We start from the raw sequence: 22,571 nt of genomic DNA on the forward strand, positions 1-22,571 counted from the left end.
GTGCCTCACCGAGACCAGTGCCACCAAGCGTTTGGCATTAACAGCAGCTTCCCGCTCGGAGGGATCGTGCTTACTACAGCGGGTACTTCAGAACACGGTGTTCATACTGAAGTTCACACACACCGACTGCAACCTCGTCTTTACCACAGAGCAGCACGAGTACCTGTGGATGTCCTTAGAAGAAGGGGCTGGGGTTTTTTAAGGCACCTATACAATAGCACAACTCTGTACCCAATCCACCTAAAAACCATCTTTCCCCAGAGCACAAGCACCATTTCTCACAGGCCAGAAAAAAACCAAAGACAATGCACGTCTCTTTGTGGGCAGGAGTTAATCTTCGGACCAGCCCTGCGGCACCATGTACTATCCCAACACATCTGCAGCAGACACCAAAACACAAGAAATTCTTATCCCCAACAGCATTTTCAATTGGGGCAGGCTGAGGAGCCCAGCACAGAACAGGTTTCTGACTTTTATGCTCTGACACCGCACAAAACAGTACACAAATCACCATTCAACAGCACAAGTCATCTTCTAGAAACCCTTACCAAAAATAAAGGCTCAGATCAGTCATGTGGTAACAAGGGCTCATTTGTTGAAGCGTCAGCATCCAAAGGGAGGTGGCTCTGAACTCTTTTTAACAAAAACACACAACAGCTGACAACTGCTGAGGTGTCAAAACAAAGCTCCAATTGTAAAATTAAGACAATGAGAGTGCTCTAAGGGGAAAGGCAGCCACGCAGCCCGCCCAGGGACGCAAGGAAAGTGCTGCTGCAGCCCTTTCCACCCAGCACGGGGCAACAACGCCTGTCGCAGCCCTTTGCCAACCCATTCCATTTCTCACATCATTTTTGAAGTAATTCTCATGATAACAGCACTGTGCAGCTTTATTTAGTCACTCAGTTACAGCAGTATTTTAGCAGAGTGGGACAGTCAGATTTTTGCAGTGTAACAGATATTCAGCATGGAACAGTATACTACAGATTCCTTTCACAAACGTCTTACAGAGCTGATACAGTACTAGCCATCAACCCAGTAGCAAGCGCACTGGAGTAGAAAAGGATGCAACAAGAAGATAGCTACACTGGAAAGACAACACTTTAGAAAAAAGTGAAACATGTAAGGTCTCCCCTCTAGCCCCCAAAGAAAAGTGTACAGTTTGGATCTAATTTTACAGTTCTACATCAGTTTCTAGAAACTTAAAAAAAAACAAACAAAACCAAAGATAAAACCACTGGCCAGTACAGTCTTTGGATATTTAGAGGTGGGGGAGAGAGTCAGTTTCCAGAATGAAATCAGTCGGTTTCAGCCTCACCAGGGTCTTTGCCTTCTTTGTTCTTTCGAACCTCTTCAATATGCTTGTCCTGAAAGACAGCAGCGGGAAGCAGTCAGCTGTGCGGGCCCCCGGCCGGCGGAGCCAGCCCCCCCTCGCTTCCCACCCCCAGGGACAGCAGGAACCCACGAGCGTGGGTTACTGGGGGGGGCTACAGGATGAAGCTTTACAAGAGAAAGCGAGATGCTGCTCTAAATCCATCCATCCCCCCCTCCCCCTAGAGGAGGATTTCTGTAAAGTCTTCTGCAGATTTAATACTCTCAGTAATTTCAGATTAGACCACCACAGAACTCCAAGGATATCTGTCTGTTCATACCCCCTCCACGCTTGGCCAGTTACTGGGCTTTATTTAGTCAATTTTTAAAGTAAGGAGCATGGATAATCTCTCTCCCAGGGGGCAACTGGGACTCTACACCCACCTTCTCCCTCAAGCGTTCCAGTTTAGCAGCCATTTGTGCCTCGCGGTTTTCTTTGTTAGCTTCCATTTTGTGGGTCAGCTTCTCCTCTGCCATTTTGCTGAAGTTGTTGTTTTCTTCAATTGCTTTCTGAAGCACCTCTTTTTCATGCTCCCGCTTCTCAGCGAGCTGCTTCAAGACTTCTGCTTCATGAGACTAACAAAACAGAGGACACACGCTTTGAACGCAAACCAGGTGAGCTACACAGACGAACACAGTCCAGTTGCTCACGACTCCTGAGAGACAAGATTTTTCTGCTATTTTACTGGAGAACAGCATAATTCCACGATGCAGGACAGAGCTCCCTGGTGCTTCCCCCACCCACACAACCCAAATGTCACCATAACAAGCTACCAGGAAAGCTAAGTTTCTGTCATCACCTGCAAGTCTTGTTAAACGGGATTTTTCTGGAAAAAAGAACGTGGATTTTTTATGTTAACATTGATAAAACTTTCCTAGAGGATTCTTGGCTCTCAGAATGGTGAATCACTGAGATTCACATCACACAGGAGGCTGCACGTAAGTTAGAAACCCTCTGCACAGTCCAGGGTTCCAAGCTACACCTCAACAGCAAGAGCTTACATCGAGCCGTATGGGTAAACCTTCTCATTACAGATACACCGCTACATTTTCGAACAGAAAAATGAATCTGCTATTATGTTAGAGACAAGAAAAACAGCTGCTTCATGGAAGAGCATCCCTTCTCAACTAAACATTTTCTCCCAGTTTTTCAAGTGGCCATTCCAGATCACTTTGGGAGCAAAGCTATGGCCTTGCAGACCACAAGGTTCACAAGAGCCCCACCAATTCCAGAGTAGTTCAATTAATATTTGATTTACCATAATACAAACTGCTAATCACTTGTCCCTAGCGACAACTTAAAAAAAAACCCCAAAACACCACAACTTGCACAGACTAGTTGAGCTGAGCTCACTTAACCTGTTTCAAATTTACCTTGCGTCTCTCTTCTGCTGCTTCCAACTTCTTTTGAATCTCTTCCAATGACACATCCTTCTTCTTTGGGGGAGAAAGAGGGAATTCTGGGACTGCTTCTTTTGAGCGAGGACTGAGTATCAGCTCAAAGGCCTGCCCAGAGGCACGCTTTTCCAGTTCCTTCACTTGAATATCTAGGAACACGGGAAAAAACACACAAACAGTATTTTAAGCCAGGAATGGGCTTAGGTAACTTGAATATTCAAAAAATTCAATGCCACAAAGCTCACTTCAGGACACAGCATCTGAGCTGATAGTTTTGATTTAAGCAGCAGCACCACCATTCAAATACATGGCAGGCAATTTAATTTGCAATTCTTCCTTGATGGGACAGTACACAAGCACCTGACATTTTATTTTAGCCTTTAATATCCAGGATCATGAAAAAAAGCTATCAGCACTTCGAGTGAAAAAAAAAAAAATCACCCTTTCTCCAATGACAAGTCTGAGGAAGAGTTCAAGGCGTTTGCCTAAGACCTGACATAGCCAAGAAGTGAAACCAGTTTTCAAAGAAATATGTAAGCCAGTGTTCTCTCTTCAAACACCTCTGAACAGGCACGTCAGCCCTGCACGGTGTCAGCTGTACCAGCACACCAGTTTTGATCACCAAGACGTCTGGATGATAGTCAGTTCTGTTAACGGAGCAGATGGCATGCAGATGAGCTGAAGCCCATCTGCTAACAGCCTCGGCTGAGAGCGCTTTTGGTATGTTTTCACAAGCACCCAGTTTTAACAGCTTCTCCAAAGCAGCCTAGAGATGGGAGAAAAGCATGGTGGTGACAGTTTATTTTACTATATTAGATTTTTAGATTATTTCTGAGGAAGTTAAGAGGAAAGACCCGAGAGCATTTAGTACATAATACTACATACCAGAAGTAGCCATGACCAAGAAAATACAGCTCCAGAAGCCAACTCTAGGAAATTTTCAATCGGTTGGATTCCTAGATAACAAAGAGACATGCCTTTGAACAGGAAGTACATTAGTTTTATTTCTTCTAGCTCCTAATAAAAACTGCTATGTGTAATTAGACCTGCTGAACAAAAGACAGTCGGGTGGGTTCCTGCAGTCAGTAATTCCAGTCAGTCTGTGGGGCTGAGGCTGATGTACATTGTTAGGAACAGCAGAGATGCTCTCAATTATCGGTGTTGCAGGATCTCTATGTAGGACTGTACAGCCGGTCATTTTCAGTCCTGGTTTTACTCCACCGTCATTAAGGTATGCAAACAAAGAGGCCAGTTTTGCCATTAAGCAAATACAGTGCTGTGGATATTTCATATTGGCAGATATAGCTCTCTGAATTAAAATACGGCACACAACAGGACAGTACAGCCAGGACACCTGCTGCTACCAAAGGATCTTAAATATGTGTATCGAGTTCATTTAAAATTCGATTTTATTTGTGCAGCTGAAGCCAGATGCCGCACATCACGACGGACAGGAAGCACACACGCTGCCCAGCATGCTTCGTTATGAAGGGACGCAATTAAAAAAGCCATAAAAGGCTCAAAAAACCCCCAAAGGAGGCTGTTTTTCCCAGGTTTTAAGCTGACGATGAAGCGGGGTCCGGGTGGGCGCGGCTCCCGGACGGGCGCTAGGACCGCGCACCCACCCGGTCCCCAGCGGCACCGCCCCTTCCCGCCGACGACCAATAGGCGCCGAGGCGGAGGCCCCGCCCCCTTTCCAACCGCACCGAATTCAAACCGCCGGGGAGAGCGCGAGCGGGAGCGCGCGCGCGCCCGCCCGGCGGCGCGCGCGGGGGGCTCGAGGGAGGGCGGGGCCAACGGTAACATCCGGGCACCTGCCGCCCCCCGCCGCAGGTGCGGGCCCCCGCCTCCACCCCGGGGTGAAGGGGAACGGGGGGGATCGGGGCGGGGGGGGACGACACCCCTCGCCCCGCCACCGCACGGGGCTCAACGGCGGGTCCCCCCAGCTCGATGGCGGCGGGGCGCGGCCGGGCGGGCGCCGCCCCTTCCCCACTAACAATGGCGGGGTCCTGTCAGGGAGGGGAGGGGGCGCCGTCGCCGCCAGAAGGGCGTCGCCCCTCGCAGCGCGGCTCCGGGGGACAATAGACACCCCCTTCCCCACCGGCAGACACCCCCCACCCCCCCACCCATTGTCTCCCGACGCCCCTTCCCTTTGTCACCGCGACGCCCCAGAAGCGGGCGGCGACGCGACGAACCCCACCGTGCGGAAAAGGGACAAAAGGGGCCACCTCCCCCCCACCCCTCGCTCTGACACCCATCCTCGGGCCACCGCCCCCCCGCCTTCCCCACACCCGCGGGGTCCACCCCAGCCCACGGGAAGCCGGCGGGACGTTGGTGTTGGGGGGGGCCCGCCAGCCCGGCGCCGCCGCGCACCCACCTGCCCGCTCGGCCGCTCCGGTCACACTCCGCTCGCGCCCGCCCCGCCGCGCACAAAAGCGCCAAACAATGGCACGTGACCCGCCCCGCCCCGCCCCTATTGGCCGAGCGCGGCGGCACGTGCCGCCCGCCGCGGGGGGGGGGGGGGTGGGAGGAAGGGAGAGCGAGGCGAGGGGCGCGCGACCACCCCTCCCGCACCCGCCGCCCGCTGCATGCCGGGAAACGTAGTCCGCCAAGGGCGGGCGGGGCGGAGGGGGGTGGCGGCCCCCGCGGCCCGGCGGCCACCGGGCGGAGGGTGCGGGACCCTGCCGCGACGGCTGTCGTCTCCGCGGGACGTCCCCCGGCCGGCCGGGCCCCCCGCCGCTCTCTCTGCCCGCGCCACGGCGGGCGGTGGGACTCCCTTTGTCTCCGACCCCCGTGGCGGTGGGGGGGGAGCGCTGCCCCCGGGCGGCCTCGTTTGGTCAGGGCCACCCGTCCCCCTCAGGGGCATTTGGCAGGAGCAGAGCCGTGGCGTGGATAGTCACCGTTGGGCTGGCCCCTGACCTCAGGGCTACAGTCACCTCAGAGCTGTGGTCACCTACCTCAGGGCCACCATCGCCTGCCTCTCGCCTTTGGTCACCTCAGGACTATGGTCACCTCGGGGCCATGGTCACCTGCCTCAGGGCCCTTGGTCATCTCACGGCCACGGTCACCTCACGGCCACGGCTACTCACCTCAGGGCTTTCAGTCACTTCAGGACTTTCAGTCACCTCACGGCCATGGCCACCTCATGGCCACGGCCACTTACCTCAGGGCTACAGTCACCTACTTCAGGGCCCTTGATCAGCTCAGGGCCATGGTCAGCTCAGGGCCATGGTCATCTGCCTCAGGACCACAGTCACCTCAGCATCATCGCCACTTACCTTTGGGCCATGGTCACCTCGGGGCCATGATCACCTACCTGAGGGCATGGTTACCTCAAGGCCAGTCAGTGATCTCAGGGCCATGATAACCTCAGGGCTCTTGGTCATCATCAAGAGGACCACCATGTTCCTTTGGTCACCTCAGGGTCACAGCCACCACGGGCCATCCCCAAAGAGGACCTGTGTGTCTGACAGTTCGTTGGCCCTGCAGCCCTTGGCAGTGTGTTTTGGGGGACAGCCACATGGCCTCCTTTGTGGGGGATTCTGGTTCCCAATGGAGGGTTCTCCTTTGGGGTGACACCAGCAAGTCAAAGCATGTCCAGAAAAGCCATCGTTCCTGCAGATTCCATAGCATGTACATAACGGCCGTGTAAAGACCATCTGTCCTTGTCCTACGGGCTGCACTGGGAGCAGTTCCTTCCCAAGATAACGCTATTGCCAAGTGTAGAGAAACGGTTTGCTCGCGAATGTGCTTTAAATGAACTGGCCGCGTTTTCACACGTTCCATACAAATGACTCCTGTACAATTCCCGGGGTAATTTCCACGCTACAGTCGCCGGAGCTACACCAAGAGTCAATACGCACAAAAGGCAGATGGCCGGAGAACAGCACAAATCTTCTGCTACAACGCAAGCCCAGCAGAGCAGTCTCCCTACCCTAAATACCGAAAAAAGGACTTTTCTGAGGGGATCCACCCTTGTTGCACACACTCTTAAAACCAAGGATTTTTGCACCAAAAAAAAAATATATAAAAAATCCTACCTTGAGGAAGGTTAATATTGTGACAGAAACGCACAAAGCTTTCAAAACAGAGATTATTTTAAACACTTGCCCTGTTTTTTTGCTGATCTGACGTCTATTTCCATGGAAACCACATCCAGCCGCCGAGCTGCTAGAATTGGGAGAGGTTTCTGCCGGAGTGGCTCGCTGGGCATGGGAAGAGCCATTTTCCAGCAGCACAGTAGAGCCTTTTTGTGGGACCGAAGGGATTTCCGATTCAAAATGGTTTGGCTGCTTGGCCCTTCAGGGTCACGCCCGGTACGTTCACGGGGTTCCTGGCTCGATACCAGCGGGATATGCACAGCTATCGCATACAACACACGTGTCTTTAAATGGAACATCTTGAGTGCTTGGATTAAATGGCATCAAATGTTGCTGGAAGACAAAGCAGCCAAGAGACCATGCCACCAGCCTGTGTTTTACTTTATCATTTATTAATTATCATCCGTGTAGATCAACAGTGTGTTGGATGCTTTAATATTAATGCTTTTTAGTAAAATCAATGAGCTTATCCTGGGATAATCTCAGGATTTCCCAGAGGAAACAAGGCTTCCTGGGCTCGGGGCTTTCTGTTTGGTACCTGTGTGACTGCCTTTAGTCCATCCTCACCCCCTGGAGAGATGATGATGAAATATCATTTACTGCCTCCGAAGAAGGGATGCAGGCTGAGATAAAACTACAAGTCATGCAGGGGCTGTTCTCAGCGCTTTCCATCTTATTTCCTGGGCTTCTCACAGGTAAAAAAAAGAGAGAGAGAGAAAAAAAAAAAAAAGACCCGAATGTAACTTACCTTCCTTTGCAGATTGGTTTTAAAGGCAAAATTATTTATTTCAGGTAAGAACTCTCCTGTGTAAGAGGCAACGGGGTTTATTGACGAGAGGCACTGAGCTGGGAATCAGATTCGGGATCTGTTCTCAGCTCTGACGTTTTCCATGTCGTGTCACTGAGGTTGAGACTCTTCAGCAACCCCTTTGCAGCACCTGCCACAACTGGTTTCCGTTTAAACCAAAATCCTTGAGTATTATTGTGATACAAAGGGAAATAACAGCTCTTAGCAGCTGGAAAGGCACGCAGACGATCTCATTTTTGGCCTCGTTGCAAGAGTGGTTTTATTTTTGGAACATTTCATAAAACTCATTTGTTTATGCGGCATTTATTTTTGCCTGATCTCAAGGAGAATGGAGTATATGAAAAGCTTTTATTTAATTTGCATTTGATTTGTGTTTATCGACACATTTACTGCGATTCTAAGCAGACTCTTCTTTCGTCAAGCCCGGCCGCGTGTGGCTGCAGTAGTTTTTGTCTCCTGGATTCCTCATCACCAAGAAGAGCTTTTCGCTATAATTCCAGGTTTTTCCAAAAAAAAAAGGGCAAGCCCAAGCGGGCTCGTTCTCAGCACAGAAAAAACACGAGGCCCCTCGACGGCGGTTCAACGCTCTCAGTGAAACACGTAAGTCAAGGTCTCATCAGGAGGACTCCTTGTACGTGTGAATTTAGGACGTGACGTGATCAGATTTAGCATAAAGATTAAAGCGCCTCCTCTGATGTGCTTATCAAAATATCCCACAAAGAGACTGACATAATTAGGTGACAACTCAGCCCACGGCAGCTCTTTTAACTTGCAAAAATATTTAATCTCCAACAAGAAAATGTGCTTTCTGAGTATTAAATTGCCCCCCTTAAGCATCCACGGTGGATGGACTGACGGCTTATTTGTTAATCGGAGAATGTTTTAAGGCACCTTGGTAAGTAATATTAGCAAGCATTTGCTGAGACCGGTGACAGTCACTGCATTAGCAAAGTTCATTTTAAAACTAGAAATCCAATATACTATTAGACTTAAGTCAATCAGTTTAACCGATTTAATAAATAACCTGCTAGAGGAGATGGTAATTTAAAAGAAACTTGCACTCGGAGGTGGAAGGGCTAAAAGATTTCTTTCTACCCGTGTTTCTCAGTCTTCGTATTAACCTTCGGCAAATTTTTCTCCGCGCCGCAGCTTGCCCATCTTCACGCCGGCTGTACTGACGTGCTGCTGCCCGACAAAAGGTCTCGCAAGGAAAATTAGCGTCTGCAAAGGTCTTGCTCGTCTTCAGATAGAAATATGTTCTGACCTAAATGCAGCCGAGGAGCCCACGGAAATGAAGCCTAAACCAAGACTTTGAGGGAGTGTCTCCCTCACAATGAAAGCTCTTCCACAGGCAAGAAATGTTTAAGGTAACTGATATTTGCCTACTGGAGGTGTTTAGGCTGATGCTGTACTTATGCTGAAAAATGCCATTAAGAAAATGTTCCCTTCGGAGCAAATTTACACTTGGCGACGTGCTGTTGGAAACGATTCCGTTTTTTCGGATCAGGCAGGGCGCCTGGCTTCTATTTGCTAGTTTGGTTTTTTTTGGAAATTCGCTCAAACTCACTTTCCTCCATCAAATGAGACGAGGGAAAGCACTCACCACAGATGGCGATTGCGCCTGCAGCAAGAGAGGTGAAAATATAAATTAATTGCTTCGTTATTGGGGCAAGATAACCCTGAAATGCCATATCACCTCTTCAAATGCAGTCGTAGGACTGTATTGCATGATATCCAAACACCATGATGATGCGGGCTCTAAATAGAGTAGAAGAATAATGTAAGCTTCTAGCGAACTAAAGGCAAGCTCTCCGCTGTCCTTGCAAACAATTCTCCAACGCACTGACATGGCGACGGAGCCTAAAGTCACGGCAGCGGCTGTGGTACCTACACACGAGCACCTTTGTCCCGGCTGCAACCAGGATGCTGAACGAGAGCCGGTCTTTCTCCTAAATAGAGAGCTCTGACTTCCATCCAGGGCAAAGGAAGAGCAGAATTCCCTTCCTAGCCTGCTGGTAGATCTGCCGGCATGTTTTTCATTCTTTGTTTCCTAAGAAAATGAGGTTTTACACGATCAAACTGCTTCTGTATCTCTTACTGTTCTTCTCCCCCAGCTTTTGGCTTTGTGAGCCAGTCTCTGCCCCTCCGATAAATATGGATAAGAGCTCGGTGACATGAATTCCACAAGTTTCTTGAAAACAGATGGCCGGGGAGAGGGAAGAGTGAGCAAAAGGCTTCAGCACAAGCCCGACTATTATTAGAGACCAGAGACTTCGCACCGAGGAGAGCCACCGCAGACACTCCCAACAGCGGGTACAGTTTCAGGGCTGGTTGTTTTCTTCACGGCACCAGCAGATCCTCTAAGACACTAATGCAGAGCTGTGCTCTCCTGGCAGCTACCTGCCGAATATAAGGTCGGATCTATGTGGATGCTGCCTCCCACCTCCCCTATGTCCAGAAACACGCGGTGACAGCTGGCCTGGAGATCTCCTCGCATCTCTTTCCCCCCTCTCCTTGCTCCCAACTGAGCCGGGAGCCTCGACCCATTTCTCTGCATCCTCGCTGCTTTTCCCTTTCTGCTCCCAACCGGAGTCTGCGAATTTGCATTTCCCATATGGAGCACCAAGAGCTTTGCTATTCAAGGAAGCCCGTAAACAAGTCGCTGCCGAGGGTTCAAAAATAACTGCGCTGCACAGGGCTGCATCACCCAGCGACAGCGAGCGGCTGGGAGAAAAGCACGAAGAAAGGGTTTATGGGGTTGGATTTTTTTTTTTTTTTTTGCATGTGAGCCAACAGGAGATGCACTAATTAGATTTCCAAAGTGTCAGAGTCAGCCATTTCAGCTGGGATAGAGCAAAGGAGACTGCGTGATTTTGACAACCGTATGGAATAGCAATGCATAGGGAAGCCATCAAATATTCAACAGCCGTAGAAGATTCCAGTAAAGACATTTGCTTTGGCTCTTTGAAAATGAAGTGGGGGGGCGGGGAAGAAGAAAAGCTGGGTATAGCACTAGTTATTCCCCAGTTCCTAATTAGTTCCTTTAATTTAAAATATGGATTCAGCTCTACCAGCAGCTCAGCAAGCCTATTGTGCTATTAATACTTGCCTGGCATGATATAGTTAAAAATACTCCCACCCTTTCAAGACAAAATGTAGCTTGGAAGTGTCACGATGGGAGGAGTTCAGGGATGGAAATCCTCTTAAAGGAATATGACTTCCCCCATGTCAAATAAACAATACGAATGAGCTTGTAACAGCCCCCAGGCTGAGCCTGTTCCCACTAAGAGCAAATTTGAAAATAACGCTGAATGCGGGGCCCTCGGGCCGCTTGCTGTCGGAGCTGTTTCACTGACAAAATCGGTGCCCAGCCAAATGGTAACAGGTTTTGCTGATTTTTCGCAGAGATCTGCCGCCCGGGGAGCAGGTGGGTTTGCAATTCTCAAGTGCCTGCCTTGCTCCAGACAGGCAGCGCGAGGTCGAATTCAGATCAAAAGGCAGGATTCTGAAGCGTCCCCCGAGTCCTTGCGTCCAACCCCTCTCCTCGGGTGACGCAGGAGATCCCGACCTGCCCAGTGCAACAGCCACGGCTAATTTTTCCGTGGCAGTATCTACAGGGGCTGTTTATGGACGAGGTCCTCAAGACACCACGGGCAGAACAAAACGTGCCTCTTCCCACAGGATTTGTGAGCCAAGGAAACAAGTCTGGGTTGGTTTTTTTTTTTATGGCACCTTTCGACTTCAGTCCGACGAGGAGGTCCAGGTCTATGCTTTGGGACTTTAGATCCTCTCAGGATAATAAGCAGTTCCCCTCCCATCTCCACCGACAATTCTGCTTCAAAACGGGTTAATTCCTGCTCCTTCCCGCTGGCTCTTCGCTCGCTGCCTGTAATCGCTCAGCGATACCAGCCTGGAGACAATACCTGCACTTAACGTTTGCTCAGTGCTCTTTGATCCCTTTTTTTTCCCCACTAATGTGAGTTCATAATAGATCAATATATATGTTAAAAGAAAAAAAGACCAGACGCATCCACTGCAGCTGTGAGAAGAGGGAAACAAAGCCAGCCTTTCTGGAGGAAAAACACATCTCTCTCTTTTATGCAATAAACCCACAAACTGCTGCCGTACGCTAAAATCAATACCCGGAGAGACACGCTTATGTTGCGATTGCCAACATAAGGGCTTCATTTTAATTAAAAAAAAGAAAACCACCCACAAAAAAAAAAGCCCCAATCCAGGCCCCGTGTGACACGTTGTCGGAGAGCTGCTGTCAGCACGAGGAGACGAAGGCGTCCCGGTGGGTTGGGGGGGTCCAGTGCCACCGTGTCACTCGGGGAGGGGTACTGACAGCCTCAGCACGTCCCCGCACCCCGCTCCGGGGTGAAGATGTCAGCCAAGGGGTTAAAAAAAAAGGATGGGACATTTGGGGTCCCTGCCTTGTGCAGCCCCCAGCTCTCCCCCCGCACACTCGGGTGCAAAGCAGGAGCCGGCATCCACGGGGCTGAGCTCAGCCTGTCCTTCCTAAATGGGGGAAATCCAGATATTGACCAAAACCGACCCCTCCAAGCTGTTTCAGGGGCTTTTTTAGAGAAGCCTGGAAGTACAGAGACCTCACGCAGCCCCTTCTCTCCTCCAGCACCTCACTTTCCCTTCTCGCTCCTTTTTTCCCCCCTGTTTATCCAAGAATCATCTCAGCAAGAGACCACTCCAGCCTGAAATGGGGCTTCTGCTGCAGAGTGAAAACTGTCGAAAAACCAGTTGTGCCCTCAAAATACCCTCGATGCTGCTGGCTGAGGGAACAGGAGTGCCCTTGGCCCGCGGCATTGCATTTTGAAGGCCAGGGAACTCAGCAAGCATCATTCCCGCAGCCCAGCCCTGCAGCATCGCACCTCGAAGCCGACAAACACGTGCCCTGTGCCAGATCCCAAGGGTCTGCCCGCCCGGCACAGCCCCGATCCCGCCCTGTAACCCAGCGCCGGAGGAACTGGTGCTTGGGAAGATGGCAAAGTTGAGCTGAATCCCTCGTGACTGTGAGCATCCGGGGTTTCCAGCTCAAAGCAGCCTGGAAGCCGACGCGTTAGATGATAACAATTCGCTTCGGAGATTAAGAACCTCGATTTTTCTTCGGAACTTCGCCCAGAGCAAAGTTTTGATTTGTCAATAGGAGAATCAACATGAAAACAAGCCCATACTCACCAATCAAAGGGATCTAAGGAATTCTGCTCAAGAGGGCGCTGCCCGGGTTTGGGTTGGGAGCGGGGTCAGTACTGTACCTGCATCCGCGCTGGTCTTCGGGGCTGGTATCGCAGCCCACGGCCGGACACCGAGCTCCTCTACCAGCGCTTGTGCCATTCTCATGGCACGCCCTGGGCTCAGCTTGCAGGGCCGCGGACCTTCATAAGCTATTGTGAATCCAGGCCTTACTATTTTCCTTAAAAACACAAGAAAAAGGAAAAAAAAAACCAAACCCCAGCCCCACAACAGCAAGTGTTAGGGTAATTACAAGGAGGTTTTAACACGTCTCAATTTGCATTAATTAAATCAACGGGGAAGCTTCAATGGAGTAAAGGAGGGTTGTTTTTTTTTTTTCTCCTAAGCGGCAGCAAATGCTGCGGCAGGCTGGAGCTGGGAACTCCAGTTTGCTGCATGTGCGGTGGGATGGGGAGGGATCCGCCGGCTGGAAGGGGCTTCCCAAGAGGGAGGGAGCCGCAGGCAGGACGGGCTGGGGGTGGGGAGGATGAGGGGAAGACTCTCAGCTCGAAGATCCCAGGGGCTCCAAGCTGGGTCTGTGCTGACACCGTCGGATTCCAGCCCGGAGAGCGGAAAGCTTTGAAGCCGGAGCCGGTCGGCGAGCGGAGGTTGCTCTGCGGAGATAAGCCGTGGGTAAGAGGAATGCGTCCATTCATACCCCAGCCATGCTGCAAGCACAGCTGTGAGGGGAATATAAATGGGCAACATTTTTATTTATTTATTTATTTATTTATTTTTAAAGCCACCGGTTTGAATATTAAAGCAGCTCAGACACATCGACATGCCTGGCTGGAAGCGAACCCTCTCCAAGGCACAACCCTCCGGGGCAGGGGAGGGCTGCGCTGCCGACCCGCAGGTGGGTGCCCCGGTTGCCAACCCCCCGAGGTAACGGAGCCCGTGTTTCCTTCCCACGTCCCTGAGAAGCAAAAATCCCTCCGTGGATAAAACACAGGGGATTTGCGGATAGAAAACCTGCCTAGTTCACGTTCAAACCCGCACCCCTGCGTTGTAAGGACATGGGGACCAGGAGCTGGTGCCGGCGGGCGGCGGTGGCGGATCGCAAACCAGGCTAACCCTTAACTCCTGCTTTTTGCCAGAAAATCTCCCAGTTTTCCAGGAAGCCTGGAGCACCCTGGGCCACCTCAAAGACCGGAGGGCTCTCCCCCTTGGTTGCTGGCCCGGGCGGATGGCTGGGAAGGATGCTCTGTCCCTGCCCATGGCCTGGGGAATGCTGGCTCAGGCTGAGCTCTCCCAGCCCCTTTCTTTCCGACCTTTTGTGCCCACCGGAGCAATCCAGGCAAGCTGGGAAATGGGGAAAACACCTTCCTCATGTGCTACGCCGGGGATTTGTGCCGCATCTTTCATGCACGCTGCCTGCGGCCTCCAGGCTGGAGCACGTAACGGGGATCTGGAGGAGAGCGCCGCTCGCAAGGGGAGCCCGGCTGAGGAGATGGCTCCGGGCTGGATTTTAAAGCAGACACAGCGAGTCAGTGAAGTAGGAAAATACTCGGAAAATGCACGACCACATCCCACAGAGAGCAGAGAGGGGCTGATGGAGCGGAGGAAAGAGGGTATTTGCTCTGCTCCAGTGACCCTGGGGGCTTTTCTGAACTCTCCTTTTCTTCTGGTGGGGTTTTCCTTCCAGAGGCACAAGGACAATTGGGAATGGGGTGCTCAGGCCGGCTCTGGAGCGGGGAGCAAAGGGCTGCAGGGTCAGGCAGAAGGACATCTGCCCGCTTCCCCGCTCCCCCAGCCCCACGGGCTCTGGGGATGGGAATTAGCTGCTTTCTGTGAACCGAAGGGTTAACCAATATCACAGTCACTCTCCCGGCAGGGTTGGTTTCTGCCACCCCCTTCCCGAAAGCCTTTACATAAGAGTCTTGCAGAATTTATAGCCTGCCTCAGCTGTGCCCCCCCCGGGCTGCTGCCAGCGCAGATCCCCGGCCGTGCTAATTCGGGGAGGAAAATGGGATTTGATTCCTGCACCAGTCACTGTCTCTCACTGTTAAAACGGGACCTGACGGGCTCTGCCTGCCCGCCCCCCCCCCCGCCCCGTCTCCCACACACAATTCATCACATACATCGACCTTGAATGTCCCCATCAGCGTCTCAGCAGAGCTGTCCTGAGGCTCCCTGGGTTGTCACACCCCAGCCTGCTCCCAGGGCTAGAAATGGTGGTTTAAGTGTAAAACAATTAAAATATATATATATATCTGGAAGCCTCAAAAGCACCGGGGGCTTGTGGTGCTGTTCACAGCAGTCCTTTGTGTCACTGGAGAGTAGAGAAGACATTGAGAGATGTCCTCCCCGCCGCTGCACAGCCCTGCGCCTTCCCCCCGAGGCCATCCTGGAGCATCCGCGGCCCTAGGACTCGCCCTCCACTAAGAGGGGCCGGGGGCCACCGGCGAGGCGAGGACGTGGCCGTCACGGTGACACAAATAACTCAGACACCGGAGGAGCGAGATGCTGCTTTTCCACTCCTCCTTCCCCGCCCTGGGAGAAGGGCTTTGCCGGCCCCCGTGTCACCTGCCGTCACTGGGTGAGGAATGGCAAGTGCCACCCAAACCCCGTCTCCTCCAGCCTCCGCACCCCGGGAAATCCTGTCGTCTGCAGCAGCTTCTCTCTGCGACGGCAGGAGGCGAAGCAAAGCCAGGGCTGCCGTCCCCCTGCCTGTCCCCCAGCAGGAATGCCGTGCCGGTGGCGGCGGGGACAATGCAAAAGCAGATGGTGTGGGCCAGGAGCCCGGACGTCCCCCGCAGCTGCCCGGGCGCCGTGTCCAGGATTGCCTGTCGCTTCTCCGGCCGCAGTGCCAGCGAGGACCCTGGGGAGGGTCTCCGGTGGGGTAAATCCGTGCTGCTCCGCTGGCTTCAGCCCTGCTGCGGGATGGCTGAGGATCAGACCCCTCCTTTAAAAGCGCCCCTTGGTCTGTTGTTACCCAGGAATGTGCCGTAGCTTCTTCCGAAGTGGCTCATTCCCACCTCCGGCAGGTGCCTGTTTGCAGCAGCGTTGCTCTTCGTGCTGCAGAACCAGGCTGGGCTCTTTTCCCTCCGTCCCCGGGGCTGATCTCAGTCCCCGTCTCACATCCCTGCGCTGCTGGGGTGCTCAGCGATGCTTCCAGCCAGCCCCTTGTTTAAAACTTTCCCCTTTCTTTCCCCCCCCGCCCCAGATTTCAGGTGTGGAGTCAGCAAGCTGGCCGGCTTTCCAGGATGACGGTAAGATTTTCGTTACTTTTGTGCTTGGAGCCCTGATGCCGCATCAATTTGGGCTCATCCTTTTGGCCGTGGTTGAACTACCCCCAGCCCACAGAGACCCCCCCGCCTGCTCCTGCCAGATGTGCCCCAGCTGCAGCAGATCCGGCCAGGCCCAGCGAGGGATCGACGCCCACCTACCCCCTGTGTGCAAGAAGGGTGTTACCTAGGGCCCAAGTGACAGCCAACTCAGTCATTGTCCCCAGGGATTTTATTCCCTTAGCCCCACAGCCCTCACTGCAGGCGGTGGTGGGTTCTCCTGGAACACTTGCTGAGCACCCTGGCCACCAGACGCCCTCCAAGCATGGTCCCCAGGCCCTGCTCTCCCCGTGCGTCCTCCTGCCCTTGTTGTCTCCTGATTTTGGACAAGAAGCAGCCGCTTTCCCGGTGGCCGGCTCCCACCAGCGACCTCGGAGCCGGCTACAGGTTGGGGCGGCAGAATGGGGCTTCTGGAACAACCGAATCTCCGATGCCTTCGAGGAGGTCGTCCCATTGATGGAACTCCTCTTCCAGGTCTGCATGGGGCAGAGATGGTGAGGAGGTTACTACAGCGATGATCAGCCCGGCTCCAGGCGTGAAGGAGGAGCAGCCACCGGACCCCTTTGCTTTGTGCAACGGGATGGGATGCCCCAAACCCAAGCCCAGAGAGGCAGCGACCGCCCCGCAGCCCCCTGAAATCGGGGGACCTCTCATGCCCTCCCGAGCCCCCGGCCAATGCACCCCCAACCCCACGCCGTACTGAGATGCCTTTGCAGGAAGGCCAGAGCCGCCCGGCTGGTGATGTCCAGACCCTTGTAGGGGTCGAGGGTCCCCCTCGCGCCAAAGATGCGGCTGAGGAGCTTCCCGGTGAGAAAGGTGAAGTCGGTCTGGCTCTGGTGCACGGATCCCCTGGGACAGAGAAGGGATCTGCTTCGGTGGGAGCTGGGGAGAGGTCCCTCCTGCTGGGACACAGCTCATCAGTGCTCCCAGGAGTGTGCCGGTGGGTGGGTGGGTGTCCCCAGCCCCTGACTCACAGGACGGTGATAATCTTTGTCTGGCTGTTTCTGGAGCTCAGCCTCTTCATTTTGGCAACGCTTTCCGGCGTCTGGAACTTCTCGGTGTTGATGAAGAGCACGGGCTTGGGCACCTCCGGGTACAGCGCGTTCTCCAGGGGGAACATCCAGGCGTCGAGAGCCACCGCGCACCTGCAGCAGGACGGACATCCCGCGCTGCCGCCCGCGCCACGGCTTCCCTTCCCACCGGGATGAGCCACGTGTCCCCGGAGCTCCCCACGGCTCCTCGTCCCTGCTGCAGCTTACCTGAAGCTGGGCTCTTTCACCAAGGCCAGCACTGCCGTCACCCCGCCGAAGGAATGGCCCATGACGGCGACTTTGGTCAGATCGATGCTGTCCTGCAAAGAGGAGAGGGATGAGGAGCCTGTGCCCAAACCTCGCTGCAGAAGGCCCCTAATTAGGGAAGAAAAAGCCAAGGGAAGATCAGCAAAGCCCTCTGCAAGGGACGCTGTATCCCATTTTCACCGCCGGTGCAATGGGACCCGGCTTCCCCAGCATGCACGGGGGAGAAAAAGGAGGAGAGAGGCACCAAGAGGCCGAGATGGGGGAGGCTGTGGCTCTGCACAGACCCTGCTTGTCCCAGGAGGAAAAGTCTGACTCAAGAAGGACTGATCCTGCCAGCAAAGGGCACCCGGACCACCCCCCCATCAGCCAAACGATCCCCCCGGCTGGTCCTTCAGCACAGACAGACCCGGGTACCTTCAGCACGGAGAGATCGAAGTCCTGGTGAAGGACGTTCGGGACAGATTTACCGCTGTCGATGTCCTCGAAGAGCCGGAGCGCTCGCACGCATTCCTCCGCTCTCTGATGAACCTGGGAGCAAGAGTTGCCCCTTCCCCGGTTAACCCAGCCCCTCCACCCCACAAGTCTGGGGTCGGGTCCATCCCCCCCAACCCCCGACCTTCACCCACGGCCATCCCTCCAAAACCGCGGCGCTCAGACCCGACGGGGCTTTCCCCTGGATTACAGCAAATGTAAAAGCAAGCAAGAGGCTGCACCGCAGCGGCTCCCGCGGGGACGCAGTGAATTTATTGGAAGCGTTTCTCGTTTGGTTTGGTTTTAATTCAGTTAATCCGATAGCACAGACGGCTGGAGATGAGCAAAAGGACGGAGCGGGGCGTGCAGGGGAGGGAGAGCCCGGGTTCCTCGCCACCTGCCCCCGCCGGCCAAGCCTGCCGATGACATCCACCGGTGCAAGCCCCCGCGGAGAGCCCAGACCGCCCGTCCCACCCCAAAAAGTGACAAAAAAACTCCGACGAAAACCTCTCCCTGCTCCCTCTAACACAGAAGACGCCGTAACTGAGGCTGACCTGCCAGCCATTTCCCTCTATTTAAAATTTATTTCTCATTCACCCTCAACTTTTATGCTCACGGGTTCGTCTTTATAGGAAAACTGTTTCCCTTGTTTGTGCAATGCGCCACGAGACAGAGCGTACACAAAAATAAGAGGCTGGGAGGTGACTTAGGACTGCCAAAAGCACCTCCAACCGCTAAGTTTCCTAGAGAGCTTTTCTACGACAAATCCCGACTCGCCGTTGTCCTTTTAAACGAAGCAGAAACGAGCAGGGGGGGCACTCGGCTCGGCGGGAAACCTTCCCGCTCCCCAGCAAGCAGCTGTCCCGGGTAATCCCGGAGAGACAAAAATCAGAGCGTGAACAAAACCCAGCAGCCGGTCCGGAGCCTCGCCAGCCGGCGGCGCTGGGCCGGGCACAAAGCCCGTCTCTCCCCGGGCTGCGGGTGACATTAAGCATCCGGAGGGGGGGGACATGGCAAAGCCCAACCCGGCTCCTGCCACGGTCAGCTGGAGCCAGGCAGAGAGACCCCATGAAACAGAGATAAACAGGGTGAACAGATCTTTTGCAGCTCGCATGGAGAAAGCTCAGCCCCGGCACCACGGCGGTACGGGTTTGGGAAGGGCAGGAGACAAAGACCCCAGGGATGCGGGAGCCAGCTCGGCTTGCAGGAGGGATTTCATGCCTCCTGGGTCGCCCACCCTTAGCCCCCCACCCTGGTACCTGCTTGTTTCGGAAATAAAACTCCTTCTGTCCTTGAGGCACGCGTTGGTAGGGAATCCACTCCTCGCTCCCGGCCTCCGCCGGGCAGAAATACGTCGCGGAGGCAGAATGGTCCCTGCAGCGGCAGAAGGGTGGGCAGCCACGTCGCCGGGGCACCGGCAGCTCCTCAGTGTCCCGTCAGCCCCGTCACCGCTGCCGAATTCGGCGGGGACCGAGGACACCCACCTGTGCTCCAGCGCTGCCACCGCAAAGCCCCAGGACGCCAGCTCCGAGCAGACCGAGGAGTAGAGGGTCCTGCAGGGAACCGGGGTGGGGGAGTGGGGTCAGGGCTGCCCCACCGACGCAAGGCAGGTCTGAGAGGGGACACGGGGGGGTCCAGGACACCCGCGTCCCCCTCCCGGCTCTGCCCCTGAGCTCAGGACCCCCAGCCCCGCTCGGGGCTCATCCTACCGAAAGGCTCCCAGGCCGTGGGAGAAGATGATCAGTGGGTACCTCCTGCTGCAGGGCTTGAAAGGTCCATTCCAGCTCACCGGCACCCTGCAGGAGCCTGCGGGGGGAGAAACCCCCCCAGAAAAAGGGGGGGGACATGGAAAACAGGGTGCTGCTGCTGCTGCTGCAGGGGGTCCCTGCTCAGCTCCATCCCTGCCTGCAGCACAGAAGATGGGCTTGGTGTCCTTGAACCCCGCTAAGGAAGCGCGTCCCCAGGGGACAGGGGGGGCACCCGGGATGGGGGACGGGGTGCTGGCCGCCCCCTTTACCGATGGCGGCGTTGAGCAGGGGCGCGCACCAGCACCGGCTGCGGTGGGCGAAGTCGGCCAGGCCACCGCAGTACTCGTAGCGCGGGATCCAGAGCGGCCGCTCGGCCCCTTCCTGGGGCAGGCAGGGGTAGAAGAGGCGGAGGAAGAGCCCCTGGGGGACAGAGGGGAAGGGGGGGACGCGGTGGGGACAGCACAGAGCGTCGGTGGCCCACGTCCTTGGCGAGCTCGGCTCTTGCAAAACCCGGCTGGCTGCGGCCACCCCTGCTGTGCATGGAACCCTGTCCCCGTCCCGTACCTGCCGCGTGTGGCCCACCATGACATCCGCGCAGCCCACCTGGTGGGGGCCCTTCCCCAGGGGCAGCGCCAGCGACTGCATCCCCCCCATGCTGCCACGGCCGAGCCTAGGTAAAGGCATGGGGTCAGGGTCTGTCCCCCACCCAGGGGACCCCGACTCGGTCCCTCCTCCTTCCTGCACCCCTCTCCCATTGCCGGGACCCCAGGAATCCCCCCAACACCCACCAGTAAACGCCCTGGTAGCCAAAGGAGAAAGGAGGCTCCCGATTCCCTCCCCTCCGAATTCCCACGAGGCAGGTGGGGCTCAGCAGAACCTGTCCCACGGCCACCCTGCTACGGGGTCCCTGTCCCGGTCCCTGTCCCCATCCTTGTCCCCATCCCCATCCCCATCCCCGTCCCCCCCTGCGCCTGGGCATGCTGAGGGCTGGGGGGAGGCAGCGTGGCCAGACACTGCGGCGCTGGGGTGGCCCAGGGGATGTGTGAGCGAGGGGCCAGTGTGGGGCTGACATGGCTGATAGCCCTGAGCACCCACGGGAGCCATGAGGACACGGGGGGACGGAGCCCTGCACACCCCCCCCCCGGCCCAGTGCGGAACTACAGCTCCCAGCAGCTCCCGGGGCTGGGGAACCACAACTCCCAGTATAGCCCTGGGCTGGGACTACACCTCCCAGTATGCGCTGGGTCCCCGGACTGCACCTCCCAGTGTCCCTGAACTACAGATCCCAGTGCTTCCCAGTGCCCGTCTCCCAGAGCCCTCCCCGCAGCCCCCAGTGCTCCCCCCAGCGCCCCCAGTTGCCATCGCAGCTCCCAGTACTCCCCCCAGCTCCCAGTACTCCCCCCAGCTCCAGCCACAGCTCCCAGTGCCCCCCCCACCCAGCTCCCAGTGCCCTCATTTACCCCTGCAGCTCCCAGTGTCGTCCCCCTGCGACTCCCAGTGCCCCTCCCAAGGTCCCAGGGCTCCGCCAGCTCCCAGTTTCCCTCTGTGCCCCCCAGCTCCCAGCACACCCCCCCTCACCACCCAGTATCCCCCAGTTCGCCCCCACCCCCCCCGCACTCACCAGTGCGCTGGGTCACAGCTCCCAGCACGCACCAGTGCGCCCTGCACTACAGCTCCCAGTGTCACCCCTGACCGTGGACTACAGCTCCCAGTAGCCACCAGGACAGGACACAGCTCCCAGTGCCACCAGTGCAAAATCACAGCTCCCAGTAGCCCCCAGTGCAAAACCACAGCTCCCAGTAGCCACCAGGACAGGACACAGTTCCCAGTGCCACCAGGACAGGACACAGCTCCCAGTAGCCCCCAGTGCAAAACCACAGCTCCCAGTAGCCACCAGGACAGGACACAGTTCCCAGTGCCACCAGGACAGGACACAGCTCCCAGTGCCACCAGTGCAAAATCACAGCTCCCAGTAGCCATCAGGACAGGACACAGCTCCCAGTGCCACCAGTGCAAAATCACAGCTCCCAGTAGCCACCAGGACAGGACACAGCTCCCAGTAGCCCCCAGTGCAAAACCACAGCTCCCAGTAGCCACCAGGACAGGACACAGCTCCCAGTGCCACCAGTGCAAAATCACAGCTCCCAGTAGCCACCAGTGCAAAGTCACAGCTCCCAGTAGCCACCAGGACAGGACACAGCTCCCAGTGCCACCAGTGCAAAGTCACAGCTCCCAGTAGCCACCAGTGCAAAACCACAGCTCCCAGTAGCCACCAGGACAGGACACAGTTCCCAGTGCCACCAGGACAGGACACAGCTCCCAGTGCCACCAGTGCAAAATCACAGCTCCCAGTAGCCATCAGGACAGGACACAGCTCCCAGTAGCCCCCAGTGCAAAACCACAGCTCCCAGTAGCCACCAGGACAGGACACAGTTCCCAGTGCCACCAGGACAGGACACAGCTCCCAGTAGCCACCAGGACAGGACACAGTTCCCAGTGCCACCAGGACAGGACACAGCTCCCAGTAGCCCCCAGTGCAAAACCACAGCTCCCAGTAGCCACCAGGACAGGACACAGCTCCCAGTGCCACCAGTGCAAAATCACAGCTCCCAGTAGCCACCAGTGCAAAGTCACAGCTCCCAGTAGCCACCAGGACAGGACACAGCTCCCAGTGCCACCAGGACAGGACACAGCTCCCAGTAGCCACCAGGACAGGACACAGCTCCCAGTAGCCCCCAGTGCAAAACCACAGCTCCCAGTAGCCACCAGGACAGGACACAGCTCCCAGTGCCACCAGTGCAAAATCTCAGGTCCCAGTGCCCCCAGTGCAGAACACAACCCCG

General features: G+C 55.4%; 2 protein-coding genes and 1 long non-coding RNA gene across 6 annotated transcripts; 1 reads left to right on the top strand and 2 right to left on the bottom strand.

Annotated features, from left to right (window-relative positions):
- Positions 1-860: 860 nt before the first annotated feature.
- Positions 861-5,220, bottom strand: STMN1 (stathmin 1). Its single transcript, XM_054223402.1, has 5 exons — positions 5,144-5,220; positions 3,652-3,722; positions 2,743-2,915; positions 1,753-1,944; positions 861-1,364 (listed from the first exon to the last, which is right to left on the bottom strand). The coding sequence occupies exons 2-5, from the start codon at positions 3,662-3,664 to the stop codon at positions 1,296-1,298; spliced, it is 447 nt and encodes a 148-aa protein (XP_054079377.1). The 5' UTR covers positions 3,665-3,722; positions 5,144-5,220; the 3' UTR covers positions 861-1,295.
- Positions 5,221-11,889: 6,669 nt separating this feature from the next.
- Positions 11,890-16,905, top strand: LOC128919000 (uncharacterized). 2 transcript variants are annotated; one of them, XR_008469799.1, is made up of 3 exons: positions 11,890-13,780; positions 16,091-16,136; positions 16,686-16,905. It is a non-coding gene; the product is annotated as an uncharacterized LOC128919000 (long non-coding RNA). The 2 variants fall into 2 exon arrangements; XR_008469798.1 differs by lacking the exon at positions 16,686-16,905 and adding an exon at positions 16,224-16,348.
- PAFAH2 (platelet activating factor acetylhydrolase 2) lies at positions 15,006-21,467 on the bottom strand. Of its 3 annotated transcripts, XR_008469797.1 has the most exons (12): positions 21,350-21,467; positions 20,293-20,398; positions 19,998-20,148; positions 19,690-19,786; positions 19,465-19,533; positions 19,240-19,354; positions 17,924-18,037; positions 17,471-17,562; positions 17,186-17,356; positions 16,912-17,060; positions 16,411-16,687; positions 15,006-15,797 (listed from the first exon to the last, which is right to left on the bottom strand). XR_008469797.1 is itself a non-coding variant. In XM_054223936.1 (11 exons), exons 2-11 carry the CDS (start codon positions 20,380-20,382, stop codon positions 16,593-16,595), a joined length of 1,143 nt encoding a protein of 380 aa, XP_054079911.1. In that variant the 5' UTR covers positions 20,383-20,398; positions 21,350-21,467; the 3' UTR covers positions 15,826-16,592. The 3 variants fall into 3 exon arrangements, 2 of the variants coding, with proteins under 2 accessions (XP_054079911.1, XP_054079912.1); XM_054223936.1 differs by lacking the exon at positions 15,006-15,797 and having other exon boundaries at positions 15,826-16,687; XM_054223937.1 differs by lacking the exons at positions 15,006-15,797; positions 21,350-21,467 and adding an exon at positions 21,189-21,278 and having other exon boundaries at positions 15,826-16,687.
- Positions 21,468-22,571: the final 1,104 nt, after the last annotated feature.

This window comes from Rissa tridactyla, chromosome 18 (genome assembly GCF_028500815.1).
Source record: "Rissa tridactyla isolate bRisTri1 chromosome 18, bRisTri1.patW.cur.20221130, whole genome shotgun sequence".
NCBI lineage: Eukaryota > Metazoa > Chordata > Aves > Charadriiformes > Laridae > Rissa > Rissa tridactyla.